At 44.2% G+C, this 24,378-nt stretch overlaps 3 protein-coding genes across 6 annotated transcripts in view; 1 reads left to right on the forward strand and 2 right to left on the reverse strand.

Annotated features, from left to right (window-relative positions):
* The window catches only part of LOC115555286 (uncharacterized), a 32,152-nt gene extending 27,371 nt beyond the window's left edge, over positions 1 to 4,781 (reverse strand). The window contains exons 1-2 of the mRNA XM_030372084.1: positions 4,330 to 4,781; positions 3,851 to 4,200 (exon numbers count right to left, since the gene is read on the reverse strand). Of these exons, the coding sequence (XP_030227944.1) occupies positions 3,851 to 4,151 (301 nt within the window). The 5' untranslated portion in view covers positions 4,152 to 4,200; positions 4,330 to 4,781. The remainder of the gene's footprint in view (positions 1 to 3,850; positions 4,201 to 4,329) is intronic.
* Positions 4,782 to 5,618: 837 nt separating this feature from the next.
* On the forward strand, positions 5,619 to 8,465 carry dio1 (iodothyronine deiodinase 1). Its single transcript, XM_030372122.1, has 4 exons — positions 5,619 to 6,362; positions 6,441 to 6,584; positions 6,963 to 7,162; positions 7,735 to 8,465. The coding sequence occupies exons 1-4, from the start codon at positions 6,026 to 6,028 to the stop codon at positions 7,798 to 7,800; spliced, it is 747 nt and encodes a 248-aa protein (XP_030227982.1). The 5' UTR covers positions 5,619 to 6,025; the 3' UTR covers positions 7,801 to 8,465.
* A 1,071-nt stretch (positions 8,466 to 9,536) lies between these two features.
* On the reverse strand, positions 9,537 to 24,343 carry ssbp3b (single stranded DNA binding protein 3b). 4 transcript variants are annotated; one of them, XM_030372109.1, is made up of 18 exons: positions 24,179 to 24,343; positions 23,422 to 23,494; positions 23,164 to 23,225; positions 22,986 to 23,070; positions 17,209 to 17,298; positions 14,580 to 14,654; positions 14,239 to 14,301; positions 14,076 to 14,139; positions 13,800 to 13,873; positions 13,585 to 13,649; positions 13,442 to 13,490; positions 12,759 to 12,794; positions 12,589 to 12,643; positions 12,409 to 12,473; positions 11,822 to 11,900; positions 11,615 to 11,643; positions 11,423 to 11,524; positions 9,537 to 11,161 (listed from the first exon to the last, which is right to left on the reverse strand). In XM_030372109.1, the coding sequence occupies exons 1-18, from the start codon at positions 24,232 to 24,234 to the stop codon at positions 11,132 to 11,134; spliced, it is 1,152 nt and encodes a 383-aa protein (XP_030227969.1). In that variant the 5' UTR covers positions 24,235 to 24,343; the 3' UTR covers positions 9,537 to 11,131. The 4 variants fall into 4 exon arrangements, with proteins under 4 accessions (XP_030227969.1, XP_030227970.1, XP_030227971.1 ...); XM_030372110.1 differs by lacking the exon at positions 14,580 to 14,654; XM_030372111.1 differs by lacking the exons at positions 22,986 to 23,070; positions 23,164 to 23,225; positions 23,422 to 23,494; positions 24,179 to 24,343 and adding an exon at positions 21,745 to 21,864.
* Between the last annotated feature and the right edge of the window lie 35 nt (positions 24,344 to 24,378).

Genomic DNA, 24,378 nt, shown 5'->3' on the forward strand with positions numbered 1-24,378 from the left:
TTGTGTGTGTGTGTGTGTGTGTGTGTGTGTGTGTGTGTGTGTGTGTGTGTGTGTGTGTGTGTGTGTGTGTGTGTGTGTGTGTGTGTGTGTGTGTGTGTGTGTGTGTGTGGCTGTGTGTGTATCTGTGTGTGTATGTATGTGTGTGTTTGTGCGGGGGGGGGGCATGCAAGTGTATGCATATATGTGGGTCAAACATCAAAATACTAGCACAGCGTTTTTTTTTCTGCGTATGTAAATTCCAAAAGACGCACATCCACATAGCATGGCATGGGAGCCATTTGCAATGTGTAGTGTTGACGTTGTGGATCTTTATTTTTTTTGGGACACCAAAATGAACAGGAAACAGCCATCGCCATGTTGACACTACGTTAGCCAACAGGACCGACTCCAAAGTCTATTACTCAACCCAACGTTTATCTGACTGAGTGTGGGATTCCAGCACACTCCTCTAATTTTAACATTTTCCCTCCAATGGGCAACAGCGGCCCATGCCAGACGCAACTTTAGGAAGGTATCGGATGATGCGAGTTTGCGCTTATTCAAACATTTCTGTATCAAGTCGGCAGAGTCTCCTGCAAGCTAAATATTTTCTTTGCTAGTGGGCAGAGATATTATTAGCATAATGGACCGATGATCGAACTGTGTTTTCGCTGAAGTAGACACAAGACTACATTTAAACCAGAACATTAAATGGCAAATCCAACAGCTGTAACATTTCTTACTTTACTTGTACTTAAATACCTACTATACTTGGACTATAATACTATACTATTCTTGTAAATATAGTTATAGTGGTGCTGGTGCTTACATACTTCAATATACATATATGTATGCTCATGGATGTACTAATACTTCTAATGTTACTTGTTTGCCAACAATTTGTATGTAGTTCTAATTCTACGATATGATTCGTACTCATGATACTTCAGATGATCGATGGGACTTTATTGTTCGATTAATTCAAACTTTAAAATGGGGGAGTTGTCAAACATTGAGCTCCTGCAGCCTATCAGCATCAGCTCATTCCCCCTTCCAGTTCCTCACATATCTGACTAAGGCATGACATCACTGCTTTTCAACACTCACCCTGGTTCACATCACTCAGTCAGCCAATTAACAGCCAGGCAAATGAATCCTTACCTAGACAGTTTCCTAGACAAACTTAGCTTAGTCTCCTTGAGCCCTTAACCTCTCTTCCTCACGCACATCCTTGGTACTAGTCACTTATTTAATCTCTTGTTAACCTTCTCTTGAATCACTCACTCACTAACACAATCACTCACTCACTCTTGCTTACTCACACTGCTTCACAAGCTCTCTCACCCTCTTTCAAACCACACTCACTTTTTCCCGACACAGCCACTCCTGAGAAAATCGCACTGCAAATCGGCACACGATGCTGCTGGCTAGCTTTGGTCCAGCCAAGCGGTATCATCCTCCAGCTAGCAGCTTTAGCATGGCAGACACTTGGCAATGATTTTCCAAGTAACTTATGCACTGCTGACAATGTAGCTTGTATGCTAATGATTGTAAAGTTTATAAATTGGCATGGTTTGCAACAGAGGATTTATTTTAGTTCAGAATGTTCAATGTTTTGCAGTTGCAGGATCAAGTGGAAGGTTGTGGTTCATGTTTTGCTCTGAACCAGGCAAAACGTGTTATTATCAATATTGTCATAGGTTATATCTGCAATGATTTATTATTTTTCATATATTCCTTTCAGATTAGATCCTTGGAAAGCAAGGAGAATTCAATTTCAACAGTGGTATCCCCATACATAAATGAAAAACATCATCATTACCCTAAAATGAATTATATAAGAGATGTGATTTGTGATGTTATAATCTATACCCATCAAAAGGTAGGTGTTATTGTCTAACACATGGCTGCCTGTGAATATGATGTTACTTGTATTTATGATACAGATAATGACCATATCATGTTAATTAGATAAACAAAGAGGCACAGTATATTTTGTTGCTTCAAATACACCGCACAATAAATTAGGAATTCCAATTCTGTCTCTCCGTCAATTAATGACAGACGATTACAAGGAAACCATATTTTTTTTGTTAATGTATTTTTTGTAATAAAATATTAGCATGTCATTCTACAATGACAGTGTTTAAACACTGTTTTGATTTACACATCCTTGTTGTGAAACTGTTGCTAAACGATGTAGCCACGCCAAGCTCTCATAAAGGGAGGGCTGTGAGTGACACAAACAAAATTAAATCAGATAAATTAAATATTAATTTAAATCGACATCATTCCTCAAACACACACACACACACACACACACACACACACACACACACACACACACACACACACACACACACACACACACACACACACATCTTGCCTTCCCACAATTTACGCGGAGTCCGAGTTCAATAACGCTGCAAAAGACAATGAGACAATTCATGGCGGGGTTTGGGGATGCTGGGGTGGAGGGGCTAAAAGGCACAGTCGTATATTCCAAGAAAACACATGAACGCTGAACAGCACTCCAGCAGCCATATGGTTTGTGTTTAGAGAGGAGGAGAAGAAGAAGACGAGGAAGAGGAAGGAAAAGAAGAAGATGAGGAAGAAGGAGGAGAAGGAGGAGGAGAAGAAGAAGAAGAAGAAGAAGAAGAAGAAGAAGAAGAAGAAGAAGAAGAAGAAGAAGAAGAAGAAGAAGAAGAAGAAGAAGAAGAAGAAGAAGAAGAAGAAGAAGAAGAAGAAGAAGAAGAAAAAGTAGGAGAAGGACAGAGGAAGAAAAGAAGAAGAAACAGAAACAATAATCAAATCTGTTGATTCTCGTGTTTCCATTTGGCCGACTGCTTGTATGAGAGGGCAGTAATTATACCTTACACACGTCCGATCACTGTTGCACCCATGTCTAAACAGGATGGAGGATGCATGAAGACAGAGAGGTGACAGCATGCCTCCCTCTGTGGATATGTGCATGACAAATGTTTATTTATGTGTGATCATGGGATTTGCACTTTAATAATTAGCCAATACTGCCAGAATGCTGAAGCTAAAAATCAAGCATAAACTATTCATTTATATATACAAAAACTAATTTATGTGGAATTAGTGTATATGAATCTCAAATATGCCAGATTCTTATTTCAATGTGTTAATAATTCTATCGTTCATTTATTATGATGCAGATGTTTGTTTGAGGGGGGTATATCTCTGGGTTGTCTTAATAACACAGGAAGCTTCTCCGGCTGGTGCGGCCGTCTCTATCTCGACATGCATAGAAAATGCGCGGTCCCATGGCAGTTGATCCCCATGTATCACCTCACATGTGCTACCCGGCGCTAACTTTGATTCTGGTAGTATTTATGAATCGGCCCCGGATCCAAGAAAAGCTCTGGCTCTAATTAAGGCGCCTAATCCACAACTGCAAACAGGATTCTGTCAACAGCAAATAGGCCTACAGTGCAACTGGATCAAAGACTGCCATATGGAACCAACATCGGCGTTATTTGTGAAAATAGCACCGAGTTCACTTCAGTTCAGTTCAATCAGAGCTGTTGCTGTTAATACCCCATGCGGCTCTTTTGTTTTGCTTTTTTGGGGGGGGATTTGCAATACAAGCAAAAATAATCTTAAAGTTGTCAACCTTTTCTGCTATTTATGTGGTCCAGTGAAGTGCGAACTAGCATGTTTGACAACAGCTGTTTGTGTCCCTTGTTTTGTTATGATCAAATTATTGGCACATGGCAATCAGATGAACGAATTACAAAATGCTGTCCTCGATTTATGGTTATGGATCAACTTTTTTATAACACAACACATGTCTAATTGAGTCAATGCTATTTCATTGAATTTTTTGGATGATTGTTGGGCTTACCTTGCTCCGGTGAGAGAGGAAAGCAGGCGCTGGAAACCTTGGCGATGAGCTGCGCTTTTTCTTGCGCTCCATAGCGATCTTCGTACGGCGCGCCGATCCTCTTTGAACCGTAGCAGTTCACGTGAGTCGAGGTGTGAAGATTTCGACCGATCTGAGATCCAAAACCATCGTTTCCGGCGCGTCTGGCACACAGTTCTGTCTTACTGCTGTACATTGAAAGCGCAAAGCCCGTGAGATCAGTAAAGGGTGGGGGTTGACAGTGGCTGACCATCCCGAGGAGCGCTGATGAGGAGTTCTGCATTGATTTACTCTGCCTTGTTTCTGTGAGCACACGTTGTTGGTCACATTACCTGCACACAGGACATACATATCATCAAGGACAACATGCCGTGACAACACTGGTTTAACACATTGTTATATTACGCAAACTTATCACACAAGGTTTACAGGGAAAAAAATGATCTCGTTCATTAACTTACCGAGTCAAATAAGTCTGCATCACAACAACATTGATGGAAATTACACTATTACAGCCTATTTTAGTATATTTTCCGTCATGAAAGAAAAATGCATTTAATGGTTTCGGCAATAGCATCCTCTCGGTCCGGTGTTTAGTATCCCCTAGCATCCAGAATGCGCGTTGCCCCCCCCTGATTGACCTCCGATAGATGCAGTGTCCGGTTAGATCGGGAAGTGAAGCGAACTGGAGTCTTTGCTTGCCAATGAGCTACTGTCTCGATGGTGGGAGGACATCGATCGAGACGAAGTGCATCAGGGTTGAACAGTTGAGGAGCCCTGGGATGACGAAGACTCGCCAGAGCCTGTGCGTCAAATCCTGGACCGCAGCCAAGGTGATTACAAGCAGAAATCAAAGTTGTGTCTGTGCATCGCAGACATGCCTGGAATCAATGCGCATAGTAGGCTGCTCACAAACTTGTGTAAGAATTAAGGCAGGGTTTGCTGCGCGATAATAGGTAATGATAAATGTGTGAGATTATAGGAGCGATATTATGCTATTATGAAATGAAAAAAAAGCGAAAGAAAAAACGGCACCAGTAAGAGACGGGCCGTTTTGACCCAAATTACAATATTTCTTTAACCGGTCAAAAGAAAGTCTAAAGTAGTCTAAAGAAATTTGGCAATAGCCTATAATAGAAAAAAAATGCTTAAAGAAAAATACTTGCAATTCGTTTCATTAATTCTCCTAGGGTAAAACATCCTACACTTAACCATCCTTCAACAAACTTAACTTTACTTGTTTTAGTGAGCCCAGGACCAGCCTTCATCTGGGCATGAGGACCTGAGAGATAAGGGTGTAACCTTACCTGGCTGGGGATGATTCTTACTTTTAAATCATCTTAAGAAAGACATTCTGGAAGTACCGTTAGCTCAACGGTGCGCCCACCTAATATCATTTGAAACGCTGACCTTAATGACAAGCGCCAAAGCATTATTCTGCTTATTCTGTGTTTCAAAAGGCGTCAAGAACCCAGAATAAGCAGAATTATTCGAGGTACCGAATACTCATTTCATTTCTTGGATGAATGATTCAATAAAGCTTGTGTTGGACTAGCGGTCACTAACTATAGTGTATATAGGGTAACAAGCAGCCAAGAATTTCAACAGCGAGGAACTTGCTGTTTCCTCATTGGTTAAGATGATCCGGTTGACTAGAGCGCCATCTAGCGGAGCTAAGAGGCAAGCGTCGATATCTACCAACGATGTTCAGAATAATGGGTTTAGGGTTACAACTTGCTCAAAGGGGATATGGGTGCATCATCGAGAACAAGCCAGCCTATATCGTGATGTTACTTTAGTCAAAGATGTTTTAAACGAAGACATTTTTTTTTAATTCCGAGCAAACAAACTGTAAAACTGTTACGGTAAGAAATGGTATTGATAAAAACGGAGTAGGCCTCAAAAACAGAACGATACTATAGTCATGTTGCGCTTTTGTTAGTGCAAATGCATTTTTCAATGGTTATAGTCAAAATGATGTTAATTTTTATTTTCTTTGCGCGCATAATTTAAACATTACGGTACAATCGGACAATAATAAAGACTGGAGGGGCTGGGCCAAGTTTTCGTCTGAAAGTTTCGCGAGTGTGGTTACCCTACAACCGTGACTCTAGCGTTTTTGGTGCAAGGGTCCCAACCATACCTGAAAAAGAGACAATGATTTTACAAAAACTGTGGATTTATCTCTCCATTGGATGTCTTTTCTTTGGCCAGATTTTAACCGTTTTCGTCATTCGCGTTCTTTATTTGGTTTGGCCAGCTCTGGCCAAAAAACTTGTGCTTAAAATGGGCGAGCAGTGCACCATGACCCAAAATCCCAAATTCAGGTTTGAAGATTGGGGTCCTTCGTTTACGTCGTTAACCTCCCTCAAAATTATATTCAATCACCTTTGGCTCTCTCTTGGTCAAGAAGCTTTTGTGGGTTGGGACGCTCCAGACTCACAGGTTGTTACTTTGGAGGGCAATACATCAACCATACTGAAGCACTTGAATGGTTAGTGAACTGACGCACTTATTCATTGATGGGTGTCTTCACCAATTGCATTCTTAATGTGAAACTTTATCTCTTCAGGGAACAGACCACTTGTTCTGAGTTTCGGAAGTTGTACCTGACCCCCATTTCTGTTCAAACTTGATGAGTTCAAGGAACTTGTCAAGGACTACAGAGATGTGGCAGACTTCCTAGTTGTCTACATCGCTGAAGCTCACGCAACTGGCAAGTACTGAATTACATTGAACGCGATAGTCGAAAATAGTAACTCTATAATTAGAATGTGTTGCATATTTGATTAGGACTGTTGATGATAGTGGTACAGGCACGAACCACCCATTGCATATAAACTAAAGTTGGTTAAAATGAATTCGTCTGGTAATCATTGTGCTATTCAGCTCCATCTCATAACATCATTTTACTTTTTAAAGTTAATTATTTTACGTGAGCGGACGCTATAGTGACAGGGAATTCTGATATCTTCAGGTATTGTGATGGGTTTTAGGCATCTTGCTCAAGGACAATTACAAGTTAGGCCGTGGTATTCAACCCAGTTACCCTCAATGTGAATACATCAATATTGGATCCATATTCCCTCCTCAGACGGTTGGGCATTCGTTAACAACGTAGAAATCAAGCGACACCAGACGCTGGGCGACAGGCTGGTGGCTGCCCAGACTCTAGTGGACCTTGAGCCAGGCTGTCCGGTGGTGGTGGACGACATGAGCGACGTCACCGCCTGCAAGTACGGCTCTCTCCCCGAGAGGCTGTATGTACTGCAGGCCGGCAAGGTGGTCTATAAGGTACGGGAGTTCTACCGATACAACAACCGTCACCCTGCGGAAAGGTCTTTAGGAAGACATGCTGTTGCACCTTCCTGAAGGTTTTAAATTGGTTGAATTAATTGTCTGCCCTGTCTTTGTTGGTAGTTCTTATTTCTGGGTGCTTTTATCTTTTTATTATTTTTTTAACTCATTGCCCTTATCTTATGGGCAGTAATGTTTCCTGAGTTATATGCAAGTTTGGAATGTCGTGACAAATGAAAGGTGTTCAGGTTTGCCAGTTGTGCAACCACTCTTCCTAGAGTGCGATTGCGTGACCTTTGATTGAAATGCTTGCGTGCGGAAAGTGCAGTGTAGATCTGGCATGACGCCAGAGGCCTCGGCAGTGAGCGTTTATGTTTGGACGCGGATCAAAACAAACGGTTGTACATGGGGAGACAAAGTGGCACGCAATGTGAGGAGTAGCCTGCCTCTCACTGAACTGAACCTGACATGACAATTAAATGCAAAAATAATTCATGTTTCTGTCTTGTTTATCTTAAACAAAAAGCGGTAATCTTTGTTAATACGTTGATGTGTGTTTTTGTTATTAGGGCAGTAAAGGACCTTGGGGATACTACCCGTCTGAGGTTCGAACCTTCCTGGAGAAGATGAATTAGACACACACACACACACACACACACACACACACACACACACACACACACACACACACACACACACACACACACACACACACACACACACACACACACACACACGATGTGTTCAATGTTTTTATGAATGAAAACTATGGATTAAACCCCATGCGGTGTCTGTAGTCTGAAAAATGTGAAAAAGAACACAGTCCAATCAGACCAGCTATTGATTTTATATCCGCCTGACTTTCTGCCTCATCTCTGGCTTTGGCTCAGGTTTGTTAAGTACTCACTTTGCACCACAACTCTAATGATGATCTGTAATTTACCACTTTGTAATAGTTTTCTGTTATGTCTCCAAGTAGGCTATTCATTCCATGCTTTTAAGTAAGACAGCTTTCTTTATGACGGTTATAGTGTAAACCTCTGGTGACTGTAATTTGATGGCTATTGAAATTTGTCTTGCCTTGAAAGTGAAGTGGAGCCTTAAGACTTTGGTTACAGCTCAAACCTATGCATGTTCACGGATTAAGTCATGACCTACTCAAACACTTAATCAAATATACCTTGTTAAACATTAATCAGCAAAAGTCTGCTTGACGTCCGAGCAAATAAATGTTAATGTTTGGATGTGTTTGTTTGCACGCCCTAATAAAGGACAGGGTGGACCTGCTGGTTCACAATCAGTTTGGAGTTTCTATGAAATACTAAAAGGAGCAGCCTGATGTGGCTACAGGACGTTCATAACATCCACTAAGTGCCTCTAAACTTGAAGGGCTGGTTTGGCTTGCATTCAGCCAGCCCACATCCTATACCAATCAGCCAATATTCCCATTTGAGCCGACCGGCCTGGCTTTGTAATTCTTAATGTTTGGCAAGATACCAAGCTCTTGCTAATCGCTGTGAACAGGTATATTGATTAGGATATATTGTCATGTCACGTCTTAAGCCGATAACAAATCTTTCACCAAATTGTTATGCTCTTATGTTGTTGCAATGCATGCATGTGTATGCTCGGTCCTCCATCGACCACTAGAGGGCGATGAGAATACAAGCCGCGTTGCGTAATGATTTATTTTGTGTGGTTAAAATGCAACCGTGTGCCGTGCAGTATAACTGCCTTCAGATCGAAATTGATCATGTTTTGGCCTCTTTTGCCCTAGAGACAAACGGTTCAAAATTTGAAGGCGCTTCATGTCTGAAAAATAATCTATACTTTTCAATGACTTTCACCATCATGGAATTGACATGTGCCACCATATATATTCATGCATGGATATCGGTTGGACTAAAAAGGGAAAACTCTTCAATTAAGATCCACAAACGTAATTGCAGTATGGTGTGCATGGCATCAACTGGCTCCAAGAGCCTCACTATCACTCAGTTTAACCCGGCTAGTGATTTTCCCTCTGATGAGAAGGCATTTATGGGCTGAGTCCATGGGCCTGGACCCGGGCTTGCACTGCTAGAACTACTTTGGTATGGAGCATTCACTGACAGGAAACCATGGGCCGTACAGGAAGTGATGCTTAAGCACATAGGAAAACAAGTGCCAGAAGGTAGGCGGCCTCCAAAACAACATGGACTGGTTCAAATTGTGTGGGATCTGGCTAGAAGCTCCCTTATTGTAATGAATGGCTATGCGTCATAGAAAATGAGCACTTTGAAAAGCACACAATGTAAAAGGTACCCAATTCCCTCGTTATTTTGAACACGTTATGAGAAATCCATTTACAGCAAAAGCTCATCACGCCAAATCGTTTCCAACAGTTTAACAATAGTTTTATTTTAAGTTCTTTATTTAAATCTAGCCTTGGGTCATCTTGAAGCTAGACCAAATTGTAAAAAAGAAAAAAAAAACTCATGGCAAGTAAATAAGTTACTGTAAAATTATATTAACAAGCAATCTTTCCTCAATTTGAAATAAAAAAATATCCGCAAATAAAGGCAACATAGGACAGAGTGTATAATGCTCAATGCTCACAAGAAACGAAAAACAAAAAGTCAAAAACAAATTTCTCATCACATTAACAAGACTGCTTCTAAGTTTATAATAATGCCTACTCAAATCAGTTTAGAAAGCCGGAACTAATTCTGAATAACTGGGGCAATATACGTAGTCAAAGTTTGTATCAAAATATAAAATAAAAAAAAGGGACAGGAGGGGAGGGGTGCAACCAATGATACAGAGGAGAAAATACAAATGACCTATACGCATGGGAGATTACAATGGGCAACTTATTCATAGCCATGTCATCATATAAAAAGAAAGAACGCCAATTCAACCGGATTGGGGTATAAACACAAAGGCTACAACACGGAGCACAGAGTGTGAAGCACAAGCAGATCAAGGAGGATATACACGTCTTAAAGCAGGTGTCCACACAGAGCAGAGCAGCACTAGGTAGTATGTTGTACAGATTCTCAGCATTCATGCACACACTTTCTGGCGCTCCGGTTTCAGATCGCGCCCCCCCCCCCCGCCCTAGGACAGAACTCAATGGGCTAGTTTGGTTTCCCCCCACCCTCTTTAGAAACGGATGGTGACAGCAAAGAGATGAGGGACAGGGGGCGGGGTTATGGCATTGCTCTCAGAAAGCAAAGTGAACTGATTCAAAGAAACTGGGCTCAATTTGATGATTTGAAGTTTTATAACCCAATCGGGGCAGTTACAAACTTGAAATGCTGTCACAATAAAAGCATTTTATAGCATCTCCACTCTATAAAATAGGGTAAAATAGTGAGGTGGCCATAGGGAGGAAGAAATACTTGTAATAATCATGTTATTTTGTTGCTTAAAGGTGGACATTAACAGGGTAAATCTGAAAACGTATGTCCACTTGACGGTTGCGTGGTGCAGTGAGTGTAGCTGTGGGTAAGATCGTCTTATTATCCCCTCGCCCACAATACATATACACACACTCTCCAGTGTTATTCAAGGACAGAAAGCAGAAACATTTCTTTCACACACCCTGCACCACAAAGCAATAATTAAAATGCACAAGGAGGTAAACTTCCACCTTCAACCCTTTTCTTTCCCTTTGCTTTGGGGGAGCGGGGGGGGGGGGGGGGGGGGCTTGCAAAGAACCTAAAACGTGTCATATATGCATTTCAGTAGCTGGTTTTGTCAACCTTGGGGTTGTGATGAATGGAGAAAATTGTCCTTCATTTTTTTTTGTTAGCAAGGAGCAGTAAGTCACCAGCCATTGCATTTCTGCCGATCAGCATTCTGGTGTTTGTTTGGAACCAAAATGGCGCCTGTCCCTGATTCGCTGCTGATGTTTTTGGCCTTGTCCTATTATGAGTCCAGATCCTTGGAATGATGGCAAATTAATCGTCAGGAGGGGCGGGGTCACACACTCATCGTCATGGTTGGGGAGTACTACGGAGACACAGAACCAGTGTGTAAATACGGTATATAACAAACATAAGCACAAACACAAGTCACAACAACTGGCTTTAGTCAAAAGGCCCAGTACCACTGTTGTTTTCTTCACTGTAATCAATGATGTCAATCTGCAGCAAGCAAATCTTTACGGTACGGTGCACAACACTGTGCTTCCACACCATTAAATGACGACCAACTATGCCTTGCGAGGCCGTCTCCACAGAGATGCCAATTGGCCGAGGGGAGGGGACTTACGTTCTCACTCTGAAAAGAGTGGAGGAAGTTTCCACTCAGCTCCCCGTCATCCCTCGGAGTTCCGGGGGGATTGCTCATGCCACTTAAATTGTTTGGGGAATTCTGGGAAAGAAATAACATCAATGAATTAATTTCATGCCCAAAAACCCCTGAAAATAATTGCTTAAAAAAGGTTGGATTATACAGTTTTACCTTGTTCAATCCATCCATGTCACCAGAGCCTAAGAAAGCATAAAGACATGTAAATATCGGAGGACAATGTTTACATTCCATGCACCATCTTTCTCGCAGGTCAATGGCAATGGTTCCCAGCAGGAACGTGGCAGTGGTTATAATGGTGTGAACACATTGTTGCCACGCCGTGTTTATCTACAGCGCTGCGGTGTTGCATGGGGTTACCTAGTGATCCGTTCATGTGGTGTGGTTCCATGCCGGCCATGGCCCCCAGGGGCCCATCAGATCCGGGGCCCATGGGGAACTATGAAGAAACAGAGTGGAAAGGCTTCTTAAAACACAGTACCTGGCAAGGCAGTCAGGTCTTGACATGGTTTTAGTACAAGAGTCAAATGTACAGTGAAGAGACCTCTAGGACATTTGATTAAAGCTAGTGGAGTTTAGGAAAAAATTGTCCTTGGCTGAAATAATTATTTGTTTGGAAGAAGAAAAAAATACTTCCTACATATAAATCTTTTCAACTTATATTCAAGTATAACCTTGTTACACCTAAAACCTGAACCTCAAATATATGAATGAATCAAGTGTTTCTTGATTTTACTGTTTACAATGGCAGTTGCAGCATTTGCAGAAGGCATTTCTAAAATAAGGACTAAGAAGAGCCAAATATTTATAGTGCCCGAGTTCCAAGTGTGTTTGAGGGCTTACAGTTACAAAACACATGCTCTGCTGGAAGCTAACAAACTATCATATCCAATTTTGCAAACAAGACTCCTAGCCCAGGAATGACGGAGGAAACATCTGAGGCTTACGTTATTCCTGTTGCCTGGTCCAGTGTTGATCATGGTGTACAAGTTGTCGCCCGAGTTGTTGGAGTCTGGAAGTAAAGCAAAGACAAAGGAAAAGCAGTACAGTCAGACTTGTGCATTTGAATACATGATACAGCATGGATTGGTTGAGAGCCATCGGCTCATGATGGGAGGATCGCCTACCTGCAGGGCTTGGCATGATGGGAGTTCCTGGGGGACCCCCACCTCCAGACGCCCCCTTTGATGAGAGAAAAACATTAGCAACATACCCATTAGCATAGAAAACATCTGCACATTAAATGATGTACCATTGGCCTCCAACACTACAAACTCTAATGTTGAAATCTTCTTACCCCATATGCACCGGGAGAGGGAGATGAGTAAGGCATCTGAGAAAACAAAACAAGGAAAATAAACACTGATGGCTGAGAAAGTAAATGTAAACTACGCTAATTGGCGTAAAATAAATAAATATAAAGGGCCATGATTATCATTTGATCAGCCCCAAACATCATTGCTTCCCCCACGGGTAGTCTTAGTTTACACCAAGACACGTACTACAATTACAGCCTGTACTGGACAGCCGAGGCACATTAGAACAGACAGTAAATCTCTTAACTAGGAGAAGACTGCACCACAACCTGAACCAAGATGATTCTGGTCAGAAACAGCCTTTGAAATGTGGCTCAATATTCCCCAAGACCCAATAATTGTTTAGAAGATACATACACAGAGTGGACACAGTGCGTACTTAGTGTGCTAAAAAAAACGGTGCAATTTGAACAACACTTGTTTGGAGTGGTCTTCTTTTCGCCAATTTGTGACTCACCCGTCATTATCCAAACCTTTGCAAAGCACTATAATGTATTTTTATTTCTACTTGCAACAGATGATGGAGGATGTTAACGTTTCGCCAGATTTAACCACGATTTTGGCCACATGAAACAAAATGTCTGCCTCCGAAAAAGCTTAATTGAAAGGTTAAACAGTGAGTCATTCCAGATGCATTGGGGAGTATGTGCTGATATGTACTCACAGAATTGGCATTGTTGGGATTGGGCCATGGCCGACCGGTACCGGGGCCCCTGGACACAAAGGTCACTTTGGTTAGAGACAACATTCTCATATAATAAAAAGAAGAAAAACAACATTAATACCAAGGAAATAATAGAGGCTTACATGTTCACTCCTGGCATCCCGGGGCCCATGGCGTTGTGTGGGGGCCTCATCCCACCCCCAAAGTTCTGGGGAGACAAAACCGTTTCACAAACTTTTAAAATCATAGCTTATCTAATGCCGTTTAGAGGAATCCATTTTGCATTGAATTCATATTGACCGACAATGCTGCTTAAGGAATTTAGCTAAATAGTAAAGTGGATTAGGGTTGAGTTTACCTGAGGGCCGGGCCCCATGGGTCCCATGCCTCGGGGCCCACTCATTCTCTGCATTGGCCCCAAGTTGGGATGGCCTGCGAGAGGGAGAAGGCCATGAGGGATTGTTATTCTTAAAAATATATTCGTATTCTTTTACTTTATTATTTGTAAAAAAAAAAATAGAAAAAATAAAAAAAGGGTAGGCTGTATATCATTCGAATGATAATTCAAATATTGCCATGATATTCCTGAGGGATCTAAATTATGAAGAGTGAGCAGGCCCACTCAGGGGCTCACCTTGTGGTCTTGTGGGGTCCATGTTGGCCAACATGGGGTGGGGACCTGGGCCTCCACCAGGTGGCTAAACAACAACCACAAAACAACAACACTGGTCAATCCACCTCAAACCTCCACATGGTGGTTCTGAGTCCGTCAGGATGGATAGGGGGTGGGAGTGTACCTGATTCCCCATCCTGATGGGAGGCCCTCTGGGGCCGCCGGCGAAGCGAGGTGACATGAAGGACTGGAAATAAATGAAGAGGATCACTTTGCATTCCTTCACAGTTCTACAGATGCAACGGTCCATAAGATAACAATACAAAAATAAAGCTATTGTATGGATCCGGCGCTTGGACAAAAACTGCCAAAAGCATGGTGCGGAGGAACGTGTAAAGCATGAAGCATCAGCAGCAACAACAACAAGAGCTCTTCCTGGTGGCAGCAAAGAGCTGATTGGACAGAGGCGGGAGAGCCAGGGAGGAGGAGGGGGAGGAGACGGGGGGGGGGGGGGGGGGGGTGTACCTGGTTGTGGGGTCCCATCATACTGTTAGGGGGAGGAGCCTGGGGGTGAGGGGAGCCTTGGGGACCTGGCGGACCCTGCAGCGCGGCAAGAGGAACCAGGAACAAGCAAAACGACAGAGAGGGGGGGGGGGGGGGGAAGAGAGAGAGAGAGCGAGAGAGAGAGAGATGGGAATGCGAGAGAGGGAGAGAAAGACACAGAGGGGTGGGCAAGTGGGAGAGAGACAGACACAGAGAGAGGCCGAGGCGGGTAAGCAGGAAGGAGCGAGAGTTGGATACAGAGACATGACAAGAGGGGGGAGGGTGGTGAAAAAAGAGAGGCGGGGTTACTGCAGGGCTGAGGAGGCCACTTTGAAATAGGCCGGATCAAAAGTGTAGCGCCATTTAAAAAAAATAAATAATAATAATAGAAGGGGAACTTAGCAGAAAAAAATAAATAAAGCATGGTTATTACGCCGATTTGACTTCACGTCACAAAGGCAGCGAGGCGGGAGCAGACAACAAGACGAGACGTTGGCAGCGGCGGCGTTTGAGAGGATCCGTGCCCGACCGCCTGTCACTCAGGGCTATTAAGGACCCCGCTGTACGCAACGTGTCATCACCGCTTATCTCCCCCCCCCCCCCCCCCCCCTCCCCCAAAATGAACAGCATCAATTAAGCCCTGTGTAATTAGTTCTACAACATCCTTCCACACAGGGAATGTGCCACTAATGTTGCTGATCTGACAAGACTGGGGGGAGCCTAATTGAATCTACGCCAATACATCCTGCTATAGAACGAGCAAGTGTTTGAGTCGGCAAATGAGACGCGTGTGTGCGTGCGTGCGTGTGTGTGCATATGCGTACATGGGTGTATACGTGTGCGCTTGTGTGTCATGAGAAAGATAATTCACACTGAAGGATAAAATGTCTCCCTCTGCACTGGGTTTACTGCGACCGCCGTCCTGCAGCCTCCTCCCTCCCACCACCTGCCCTGCTCGGTGGAGAGTGCAGGCGGGGGACTTTCTAGCGGTGGGCGGCAGCGCCATAATTTAGGCTTATGTCACCTCCTAAAGGCAGTTCTGCACGCTTGCCTGCCAAGAATTAATCTTCATGGAGATATTGATTTATGGTGGGAGCTGCAACTTTCGATTTCTACATTAGGGAAAATGGCCTGGCCACGCCTGCGTGTTTACTACACTGGAGAGAGAGGGCCAGACTCTGTGTCTGCTCCCCCGTGCTACGCATCCCACACCCACAGCAGCGGGAACAAAGCGAGCAGCAAGGCAGGATGGTGGTAGCACGAACGAGGACTCACGCTTCATATGAATCCCATATATTTTTCATATGTAAAACAAATGTATTTCACATAAACACATGATTGATATTTTGTGAGTGAGAGAGATGTATATATATGAAGGCCTCAGTGTCAGTGAAGACATTAACGAGTTGGCAGTGACATAGCAGAAGATAAATAAATACATCAATTAATAATGGATGGGTGCATTAAAGACGCATAGGTAAAAATAGGCGAAAGCGTAATATAGCATTTATAATGTATGTGCAAATTAGGCCTTCATTAACTCTCCCTCATCCCACTCCTCCTGCACTCTCGTTAGAATACCAGTCCAGTGTTTCCTCTCCATTCATCCAAGCCACTGCAATCAGCCATGCAAAAAATTAACCCCTTTTTATTCCAAACCTTTTTGAGGCTTCAAAAACATTTTCATTTTTGTTCAATTCTTCCATCGACATTATTGTCATTGTTGGGAGAAATATCTTGGAAAATAATGAGCAAATTGGTATCTAGTATAAAAACGCATGATGCTACTGTAGGGGGGAATTAGCTCAGCCTTAGACTGAATGTAGGACGCATTAAAAGAAAGAGCAATACAAAAAGAGACTTAATAAGGGAAAGTAGCCTAGATATTTGATCATGTAGAGCAGAAGCCACAGTATTATGAAACCCAGACGGCGGGATGGCTATAAATTGCAGACTGAAAACTGAACATTAACGGCAAAAACATTGGCCTGGTGCACATTAGTGCGTTCGCATGCTATTGTTGTTCTGTTTTATTGTTCTACCATTTCTGTTGGTATGAGAGCACCAGAGACTTACTGGAATAATTGATCACACTAAAACCTCACCCCGTGCAACACACACACACAAACACCTTGGTAGCCCTATAGCTCGACAGACAGAAACACACACACACACACACACACACACACACACACACACACACACACACACACACACACACACACACACACACACACACACACACACACACACACACACACACACACACACACACACACACACACACACACACCTTGGTAGCCCTATAGCTGAGCTCGACAGACAGAAAAACACACACACACACACAAAACCACAAACACACACACCTCAGGGCTGCTGCTGGACAAATATTTGAGGGGAAACACTGCAGTGGGATAAAAGATAGTCTTAAAACGACATCACAGGACAGAAATGCAGTGCAGCATGCTCTGCTAGGCCGGAGTCACCGCAGATACATTAGCTGTGGCTTGGAGTGAAGACAGACGGACGGACGGAGCGGGCTGGAGCAGAAGAGGAGGTTGTACAGGGACAGAGCATAATGAACCCATAGAGGAATTGCTGGCAGACTGACCTGGAAGAAGCCCGGTGGCATGGGCCCTCCTGGCATGCCCTCACCGGGGGGCATCCCTCCCATGACAGGACTGGGGGCCGCGGCCGCACTCTGCAGGAGGGGGGGGGGGGAGGCACGGGTTAGCTCCACTGGGATGACACGACGCAAATCAGTGAAAACATTTTAGGGGGATGAAACGACAACAACGCTCGAAGAGATATACACTGGCTTTAGCTTGGACTCAAATTTGCAATCACAGTAGAGTGGAATTTTTGCACTTTGTTCGTCTTCCGTTGCACAAACCATGGCAAAGAGAAAAGAGAAAAAAAAAGTGCATCCTTAATCCTGATGTCGCCCATCGTGAAGCATTGGGATTCTTAATGCATTGAAACCATTTGGATGATAAATCATTCAGATTCAACCCTGCAACAAATCCACATAAAAAGAAAACGTTTCACAAAACCGCCTTTTCGGAGCCGATCTAGAACTCAGCCATCAGATAAACCACGGTGGGATTCGCCATCGGCGGCCCCTAAAGTGCTCCAGCACAGCATGGGGGCTTCACTTGGCCGATTTCCGGCACAGACCACAACTCCTAATTCACTAATGTGCCATTTGCTTCAGTCACACACACGCGCACTAATTGACCGAGTTGTCTGCCCCCTCAAGCCTGAGCAATATGAGATGAGCTAATGTCCCCCTGCAGCCCTCCCCCGACCGCCACCCCTAGCGTCTTAGCGGCCAAACCCAGGAAGACGCGAGGCCAGCCGTGACTCAAAAGTGTTACTTTCACTTTGATCAAATGGTTTTATTCTCTCACTCACACACACACACACACACACACACACACACACACACACACACACACACACACACACACACACACACACACACACACACACACACACTCTTCAAGGAAAGAGCTGTTTATATTTTGATGTTGGTCATACTATAGAATGATTTATTGCTTTTGTGGAGAGAATAATACAGAACATAAAGAAACTTTAGAAAGAAAGATTGCAATATTGCTCAAAATAATCACAATTAGATTATTTCCCCAAATAGTTCAGCCCTAACACACACACACACACACACACACACACACACACACACACACACTTTGGTAGCCATATAGCTGAGCTCGACAAGGCAGAAAAACGCTGGTCAACAGCCAGCCCACTCCCTGGCATTGACTGCATCTTCGCTAATGATATCAGCGCAGGCTGCAGCTGCAGGGCCTCTGTGAAATACCACAGCAGGCGGAGAAGTGGGGCTGCAGGGAGACGGAGGCGCGACCACGGAGAGGATCGGACCAAACAACCACCACGGTAAACGGGAGAGTTTTCAGGTCAGGCTCTAGGGGCCTATAGGAATGTTTGAAGATGGCTTTGTTGTTTACAAGGCTTCCCCCCCCTCTAAACTATACCGTGTACAGCATTACTGTTCCAACAAAAAGGACACTGGGAAGCAGAACGTCTCACGGTGATCTTTTTGGAAGTGCAATCGTAATGCAAATAAAAATACTTTGAAATCACACAAGCTTGATTATTCAAGAAGTATCGTTGTGTATTCAACAAAATACTGGGAGTTACTTAAGGTCATTCAATGGGGGACAGTATATTGTTTGTATCCTTGGTGTAATATAGTCCAACGTCTATTATCATAGAGACAGATAAGAGAAAGAGAAGGAAGGTGAAATAGATAACAGCCCATAATCTCGTCCTAACACTTGTGCTTCATAACATGCTCTTACAAAGATGGCAGCGTGTTGACAATAGAGTTGTAAATGTTTTGATTCACCAGAGCCCAACCGATACCTGTTGGCCTACAACAGATACAGCGGTATCGGAACACATCGTAAATGTGTTCCGATATGATAACTTGAGAAATGGTGTTGATTCATATATGAAATCACCTCTTTGTAGATCGTCTATTGTGGTGGCAAAAGCTCTCTATACTTTAACAGACCACATCCGTACCAACACTGAGTTTTAAATACCATGGTGCTGCTCCACCCACAGGATACCACGATATGTGGAGATGGACTGAAGGCCGAGATATATCTGTCTATCTATCTATCTATAATTTTTTACTCCCTTTTATCAGTTATTGGCCCATTGAAATCCGTTGGGCTCTGCAAATCCCCAATTTAAAACAACTAAACACGGCATCGGCCAGGAGCCACGGTTGGATTTCTAGAGTGCGCCGACTCCACCACATGTGAAGCCTGTGAATTTTGAAGACCTAACATCTCCAACATCCTTTGCCAATACCTAAAAACACACTTCCCAGGTTGTCTTCAACCATGTCATCATCACACGACTTTGCAACGGCCTTTAAAAGGGCTTTGATGAACGTTAAAAAGCAGTTCTTAAAAAGGCATAAACATTCCCCGACCAGACCCTGACGCAGCGCAATACACACCTTGTGTATTCGGCACAATTTGAACACCAAAGCAACCCTCTGGATTTCAATTAGATATTAAAACAAGGCTAAAAATACAGAGTCGGTCGGGCTGCTTTGAAACTCGAGGACTGTTTGTCAACTTGTAGAGTAACGTGCATGTTGTGCAAGATCTTATCCATGTCCCATTACCACTCCACAGTGCTCAGCAAAATGTCCTGGAGTGCAGCCTGAGCTGTGTGTGTGTGTGTGTGTGTGTGTGTGTGTGTGTGTGTGTGTGTGTGTGTGTGTGTGTGTGTGTGTGTGTGTGTGTGTGTGTGTGTGTGTGTGTGTGTGTGTGTGTGTGTGTGTAAAAAGGGGCAGATGTCTCAGCCAAGCCCAGGGCTCCTGTCTGGGTTCTACCTTAAACCTCCCCCCCACCCCCCAGGGACCTTCTTTATGACAATCTAAGCCCGCCCCCCCCACACACACACACACACACACACACACACACACACACACACACACACACACACACACACACACACACACACACACACACACACACACACACACACACACACACACACACACACACACACACACACACAGGCAATCCTAGCCAAGCAAATTTCCCTTGAATCAGAAGAGGTTACAAAAGGACAGTGCGAGTGCTCCCTTCTACAAGGACAAAAAAGGGACGTGGACAGAGTAGACTAGAGAGAAAAACGCAGAGACGGAGACAAAGTGGTTTACTGAGGGGAAAAACACACAGAGACGGCGAAAGAGAGAAGAAAGGACGGACACATGGCCTGAGAGCCAATGAGATCAACAGTTTTTATTAACGTGCCGTAGATGAGTGTAGCTGAGGGTGGGGAGGGTGCGGGGAGCGGAGACCACCCATCCACCCTCGCTCCTGACCTCACTTCTTCCCCTGGAGCCCGAGCTCTGACGGGGGCCGCGGCCCTATGTTTAGCTTGTAAATGTTTAACCATCAATCAACATCATAAAACACCACTCTGGATCCAGCGGAGATGTTTCTTCTTCCTCGATCCCACCGTCTCAGACTCTCATCCCCCCCCCCCCCCCCTCTCCCTCCCTCCCTCCCTCTCTCTCTCTCACCACCACCCCCCCCCACCCTTCTCCCCCTCTTTCTCTGCAGCTACGGCCAGGAGAGCGGCCTGCAGCAGGCCTAATTCATTCCCTCTGCCTTCCCCACCTCCCCCTGCTCTTCCACGGTGTATGCCCGGCATATGCCACGACATCCCGCCCCTTCCCAATCTGCCGCTCAGTTTCCTGACAGCCATCAATCAAGCGCCGATGCCATGGCGACCAGGGCCCCGGAGGGAGCGTCCGTCAGGGCCCAGTGTGTGTGTGAGAATACACCAGGGCTTTACGAGCCCTGCTGGCTAGCCAGGCAGCCATCACCTTCCCCCACAGCTGAGACAAAGGCTACGGCCCAAGGACTTGTACTGTCCACACACACACACACACACACACACACACACACACACACACACACACACACACACACACACACACACACACACACACACACACACACACACACACACACACACACACACACACACTTTGCATAATGCTTTCCATGATAGGACAGCATCAGCTGGATCAACTGCAAAGGCTTAACAGTTCCACTTTGTAACACAAACCAAATGCAATGCGTGATGTGAAAAAAACATCAAAATCATTTGAAAACTCAATTTTCTTTCGGAAATGAATAATTTCCACCGCTCTCATTTGTGTTTGTGACAGGTAGCAACGATACCGTTTTGAGCCAAAACTCAATTAAAAGCGTTGAATCTAAACTAAATTTCCATCCATCACATAGAAATAAATTCTCACGTGTTAGCGAGGCCTTTCTGGACGCATACAACACACCCACACACAAACACACTGAGAAAACGGGCCACAAAAAGCCAACGAGGGCACTCACTTTTAGTCGCATGTCGCTGCTCTTAAATGCGAGCAAACAGAAACACATGTCGTGAAGTGTGCTTCAGCGTCTGCGTGAGAGAAGGAACCGGGGAGGAATGTTGTCGTGGAGCGAGGCCCCCGCGTCAAGCCCCACTACCGGCTCCCAGGTCACCTGCCCGATCAGGAGGCCTGTTGCCCCTGACAACCCTATCTGCGAGGAGCAGGGCCAACATCTACCTTTTTAACCCCTTCCTGTTTGCAGTGGCATCTCTCTAGCAACGCAGCGGGGCCGAGCAGAAGTCGGGCTAGAGGGGTTAGAGAGGTTTCCGTTCCTTCAAGCATCTCACTTCGTATCTGATATGACGACTCAAACTATGAACTGCACAGTCACGTCACGTGTCTCAACTGCTTCCTGGAGCGTGCAAGACAAATTCTAATAAAATGAGGACAGGGGGTGGCAGGGGAGGGGGGGGGGAGAGAAACAAACGGTTGAGGTTCAGTTTGAACCAGTTTATGATAGATTAGGGCTGCCAGTCAGCCCGAATAAGGACACGATCAGACTACATGGCTAATGATTTAACGCGCAATAACCACTGAAAGATATCATTCATACCACGTTAACCAGCCAACATCATGCAATTTAACAGGAGCCACAGACTGAGAACTTAACAATGATTGACTAATAACATGGTCGTGTCCAGAGCATCTTACTCCATTCATAATTTAATTTCAGTTCTGCTGGTTTTTTGTGGACATAGGGCTACTGACCGGTGACCTGCAGGATGTTCATGAAGGTTTCAGGTTTCACCATATGCTTAAGCCACCAAGCCAAGTCAGACACATCTAAAACACACAAAACCAACTTAGGCGCACACTATTGGAGTACTGCGGGCCCGGCCTCCTCTGGGGAGTGAAGCAGGGGGCTGGAGTACAACACAGCCCAAGGGGGGAGAGCACATGGACAGGTCTGAATCAGGACCGGCCGTCAGCAGCTTTTCCCCCAGAAGCACCTAGGTGACTAGTAGGTAGGATTCTCAGGCCAAACAACATAGCCATGACCAAGAATGGCTGACAAAAAAACAGCCCCCTTTGTACAACCTTAAAATTGGCCAACTTTAGAATTACAGGACATTATGCATGACTCAGGGAAAAATACAATATGTATTTCCTGAAGAGTGTGGTGGCAATTTCTTTTTACGAATTACAGAAAAAAAAACTGTAATCAGTCAACATCTGGAGTAAAAGAAAGAAAAGTGCTCTACCAAAGTTCTCAGAGAATAAAAAACCACGACATAAATGTAAGGTCTTGGAATTGCTCGTAAGAAAGACTCAATGTTCTTCGAGGACAGGCTTTTCTGTTGTTTTTTTCTGACCACTGAAGTTTTTCACAGTAAAGGCACTGCCTTCCTCATTGCCACCGCCACAACAAGACTGAAACATATGGGCCCCAGGTCGCATCGCTAGGACAAGAGACTCACGTAGTCGTGGAAGGCCTTCGCTTCACTGGAGTGGTCACATGTCTCTCGTCTCTCTGGAGCGGCACAATAAAGGTCCCAGAACACACTTTGGTCGGGAGGAGAAAGAAAAGGAAAGATAAGACAATAAAAAAGGTACCCCTTGACGTGTTTACACAGAGATGAGAACATCTTTACTCACCACCACCAGGAATGTAGGAATCCCGGAGGTTCTCCAAGAGTTATGTTCTTCTCCCATCGTATCTATAATACCAAAATTCACAAATAAATTTAAAAACTCTTAGATGTTAATATCCTAAAGGCATTGGTAAAAAATATACAAATTATGTTCATATTTTAATTTTACTTTTTTTAAGAAAATACAAGATTTATTATTCGATATTTGTTGAAATAGGAAAATAAATTGGCCTGTACTTTTGCTTAATAAAATGGCTCTTACCTCAGACAAAAAGGTCTGTGCAGACTTCTGTGCTCCTATGTGTAACAAATATTCATAGACGTATAGGGCCAACCTGCGTGAAAGAAAACATTAAAAAAATATAAAAGATAACGCCAACATTCGGTCAATACCAAATGACTAATTGGCAATAACGCCAATTGGTAACATTTCCTCCACACACAGAACGGTGTCGGTACAGACTCTGAACAATGGCTGCCAATAGCCTATGCCAAACAATTAAATGAGGGCTGTGTAACCAAGCAAAACCCTGGCAAGGATTCACCATACTCAAACATGGAAAGTGACGATGGAGTTAAGTATTGCTTAAAAATAAAAATAAAAACTGCAATACTATCATCATCGTAACATAGATAACCCTAGTGTTTTTACGTTGTGGTCTACAGAAGGTAATAAAACGTAACCCATGAAAAGCGCAACAGAGAAACAATGTAGCAAGGCGTTGTTATTGTTTTCGATTATGAACAATCGCGAATCATTCAAACCGAATACATAAAGAAACACCAAGCAGTACAAAATAGCGAAACGCACAATCTTTGACGTTATTAAATCGATAGCAGTGAGCCAAAGACGGCGGAATACAGCTCAGAGCAGGAATGGCGAGCTGCAGACAAGGCGGTTCATTCAATTCCATTCTCGGCAGGAGGAAATCGCCTATCGCAGGCTCTCCAGAAAACACGAGAGGCTACATAGAACAACTTGCATGATAAGCAAAAATAAAACGAGTTTAGGAGCTTACTTTTCTCTTGCTTGGCCGTCTGACGGCACGGGGGTTCCTTTGCCTTTGGGGAACATGATTTTGTGTGGGAGGACGCCCGCCTTCTCTTTCTTTTCGCTATTTCATCTGTCAGATCATCCCCGGCCGCGACCCTCTAGCGCTCCAACCGCACTCCTCAACCGAGCCTGGTCAAGGGGATGTGGCTATATGGATTTGATTGG

The sequence above is a fragment of the Gadus morhua genome, chromosome 12 (genome assembly GCF_902167405.1).
Source record: "Gadus morhua chromosome 12, gadMor3.0, whole genome shotgun sequence".
NCBI classification, from domain to species: domain Eukaryota; kingdom Metazoa; phylum Chordata; class Actinopteri; order Gadiformes; family Gadidae; genus Gadus; species Gadus morhua.

What these genes read in the sequence shown, in the direction of transcription:
- ssbp3b (XM_030372109.1), bottom strand. Translation starts at nt 24,234, where the DNA reads ATGTTCCCCAAAGGCAAAGGAACCCCCGTGCCGTCAGACGGCCAAGCA. An exon ending in CCTCTCCCGGTGCATATGGG is followed by an intron (nt 12,644 to 12,758) that starts GTAAGAAGATTT and finishes CTCTCATCAAAG; the next exon opens with GGGGCGTCTGGAGGTGGGGG. An exon ending in CATCATGCCAAGCCCTGCAG is followed by an intron (nt 12,474 to 12,588) that starts GTAGGCGATCCT and finishes CTTTACTTCCAG; the next exon opens with ACTCCAACAACTCGGGCGAC.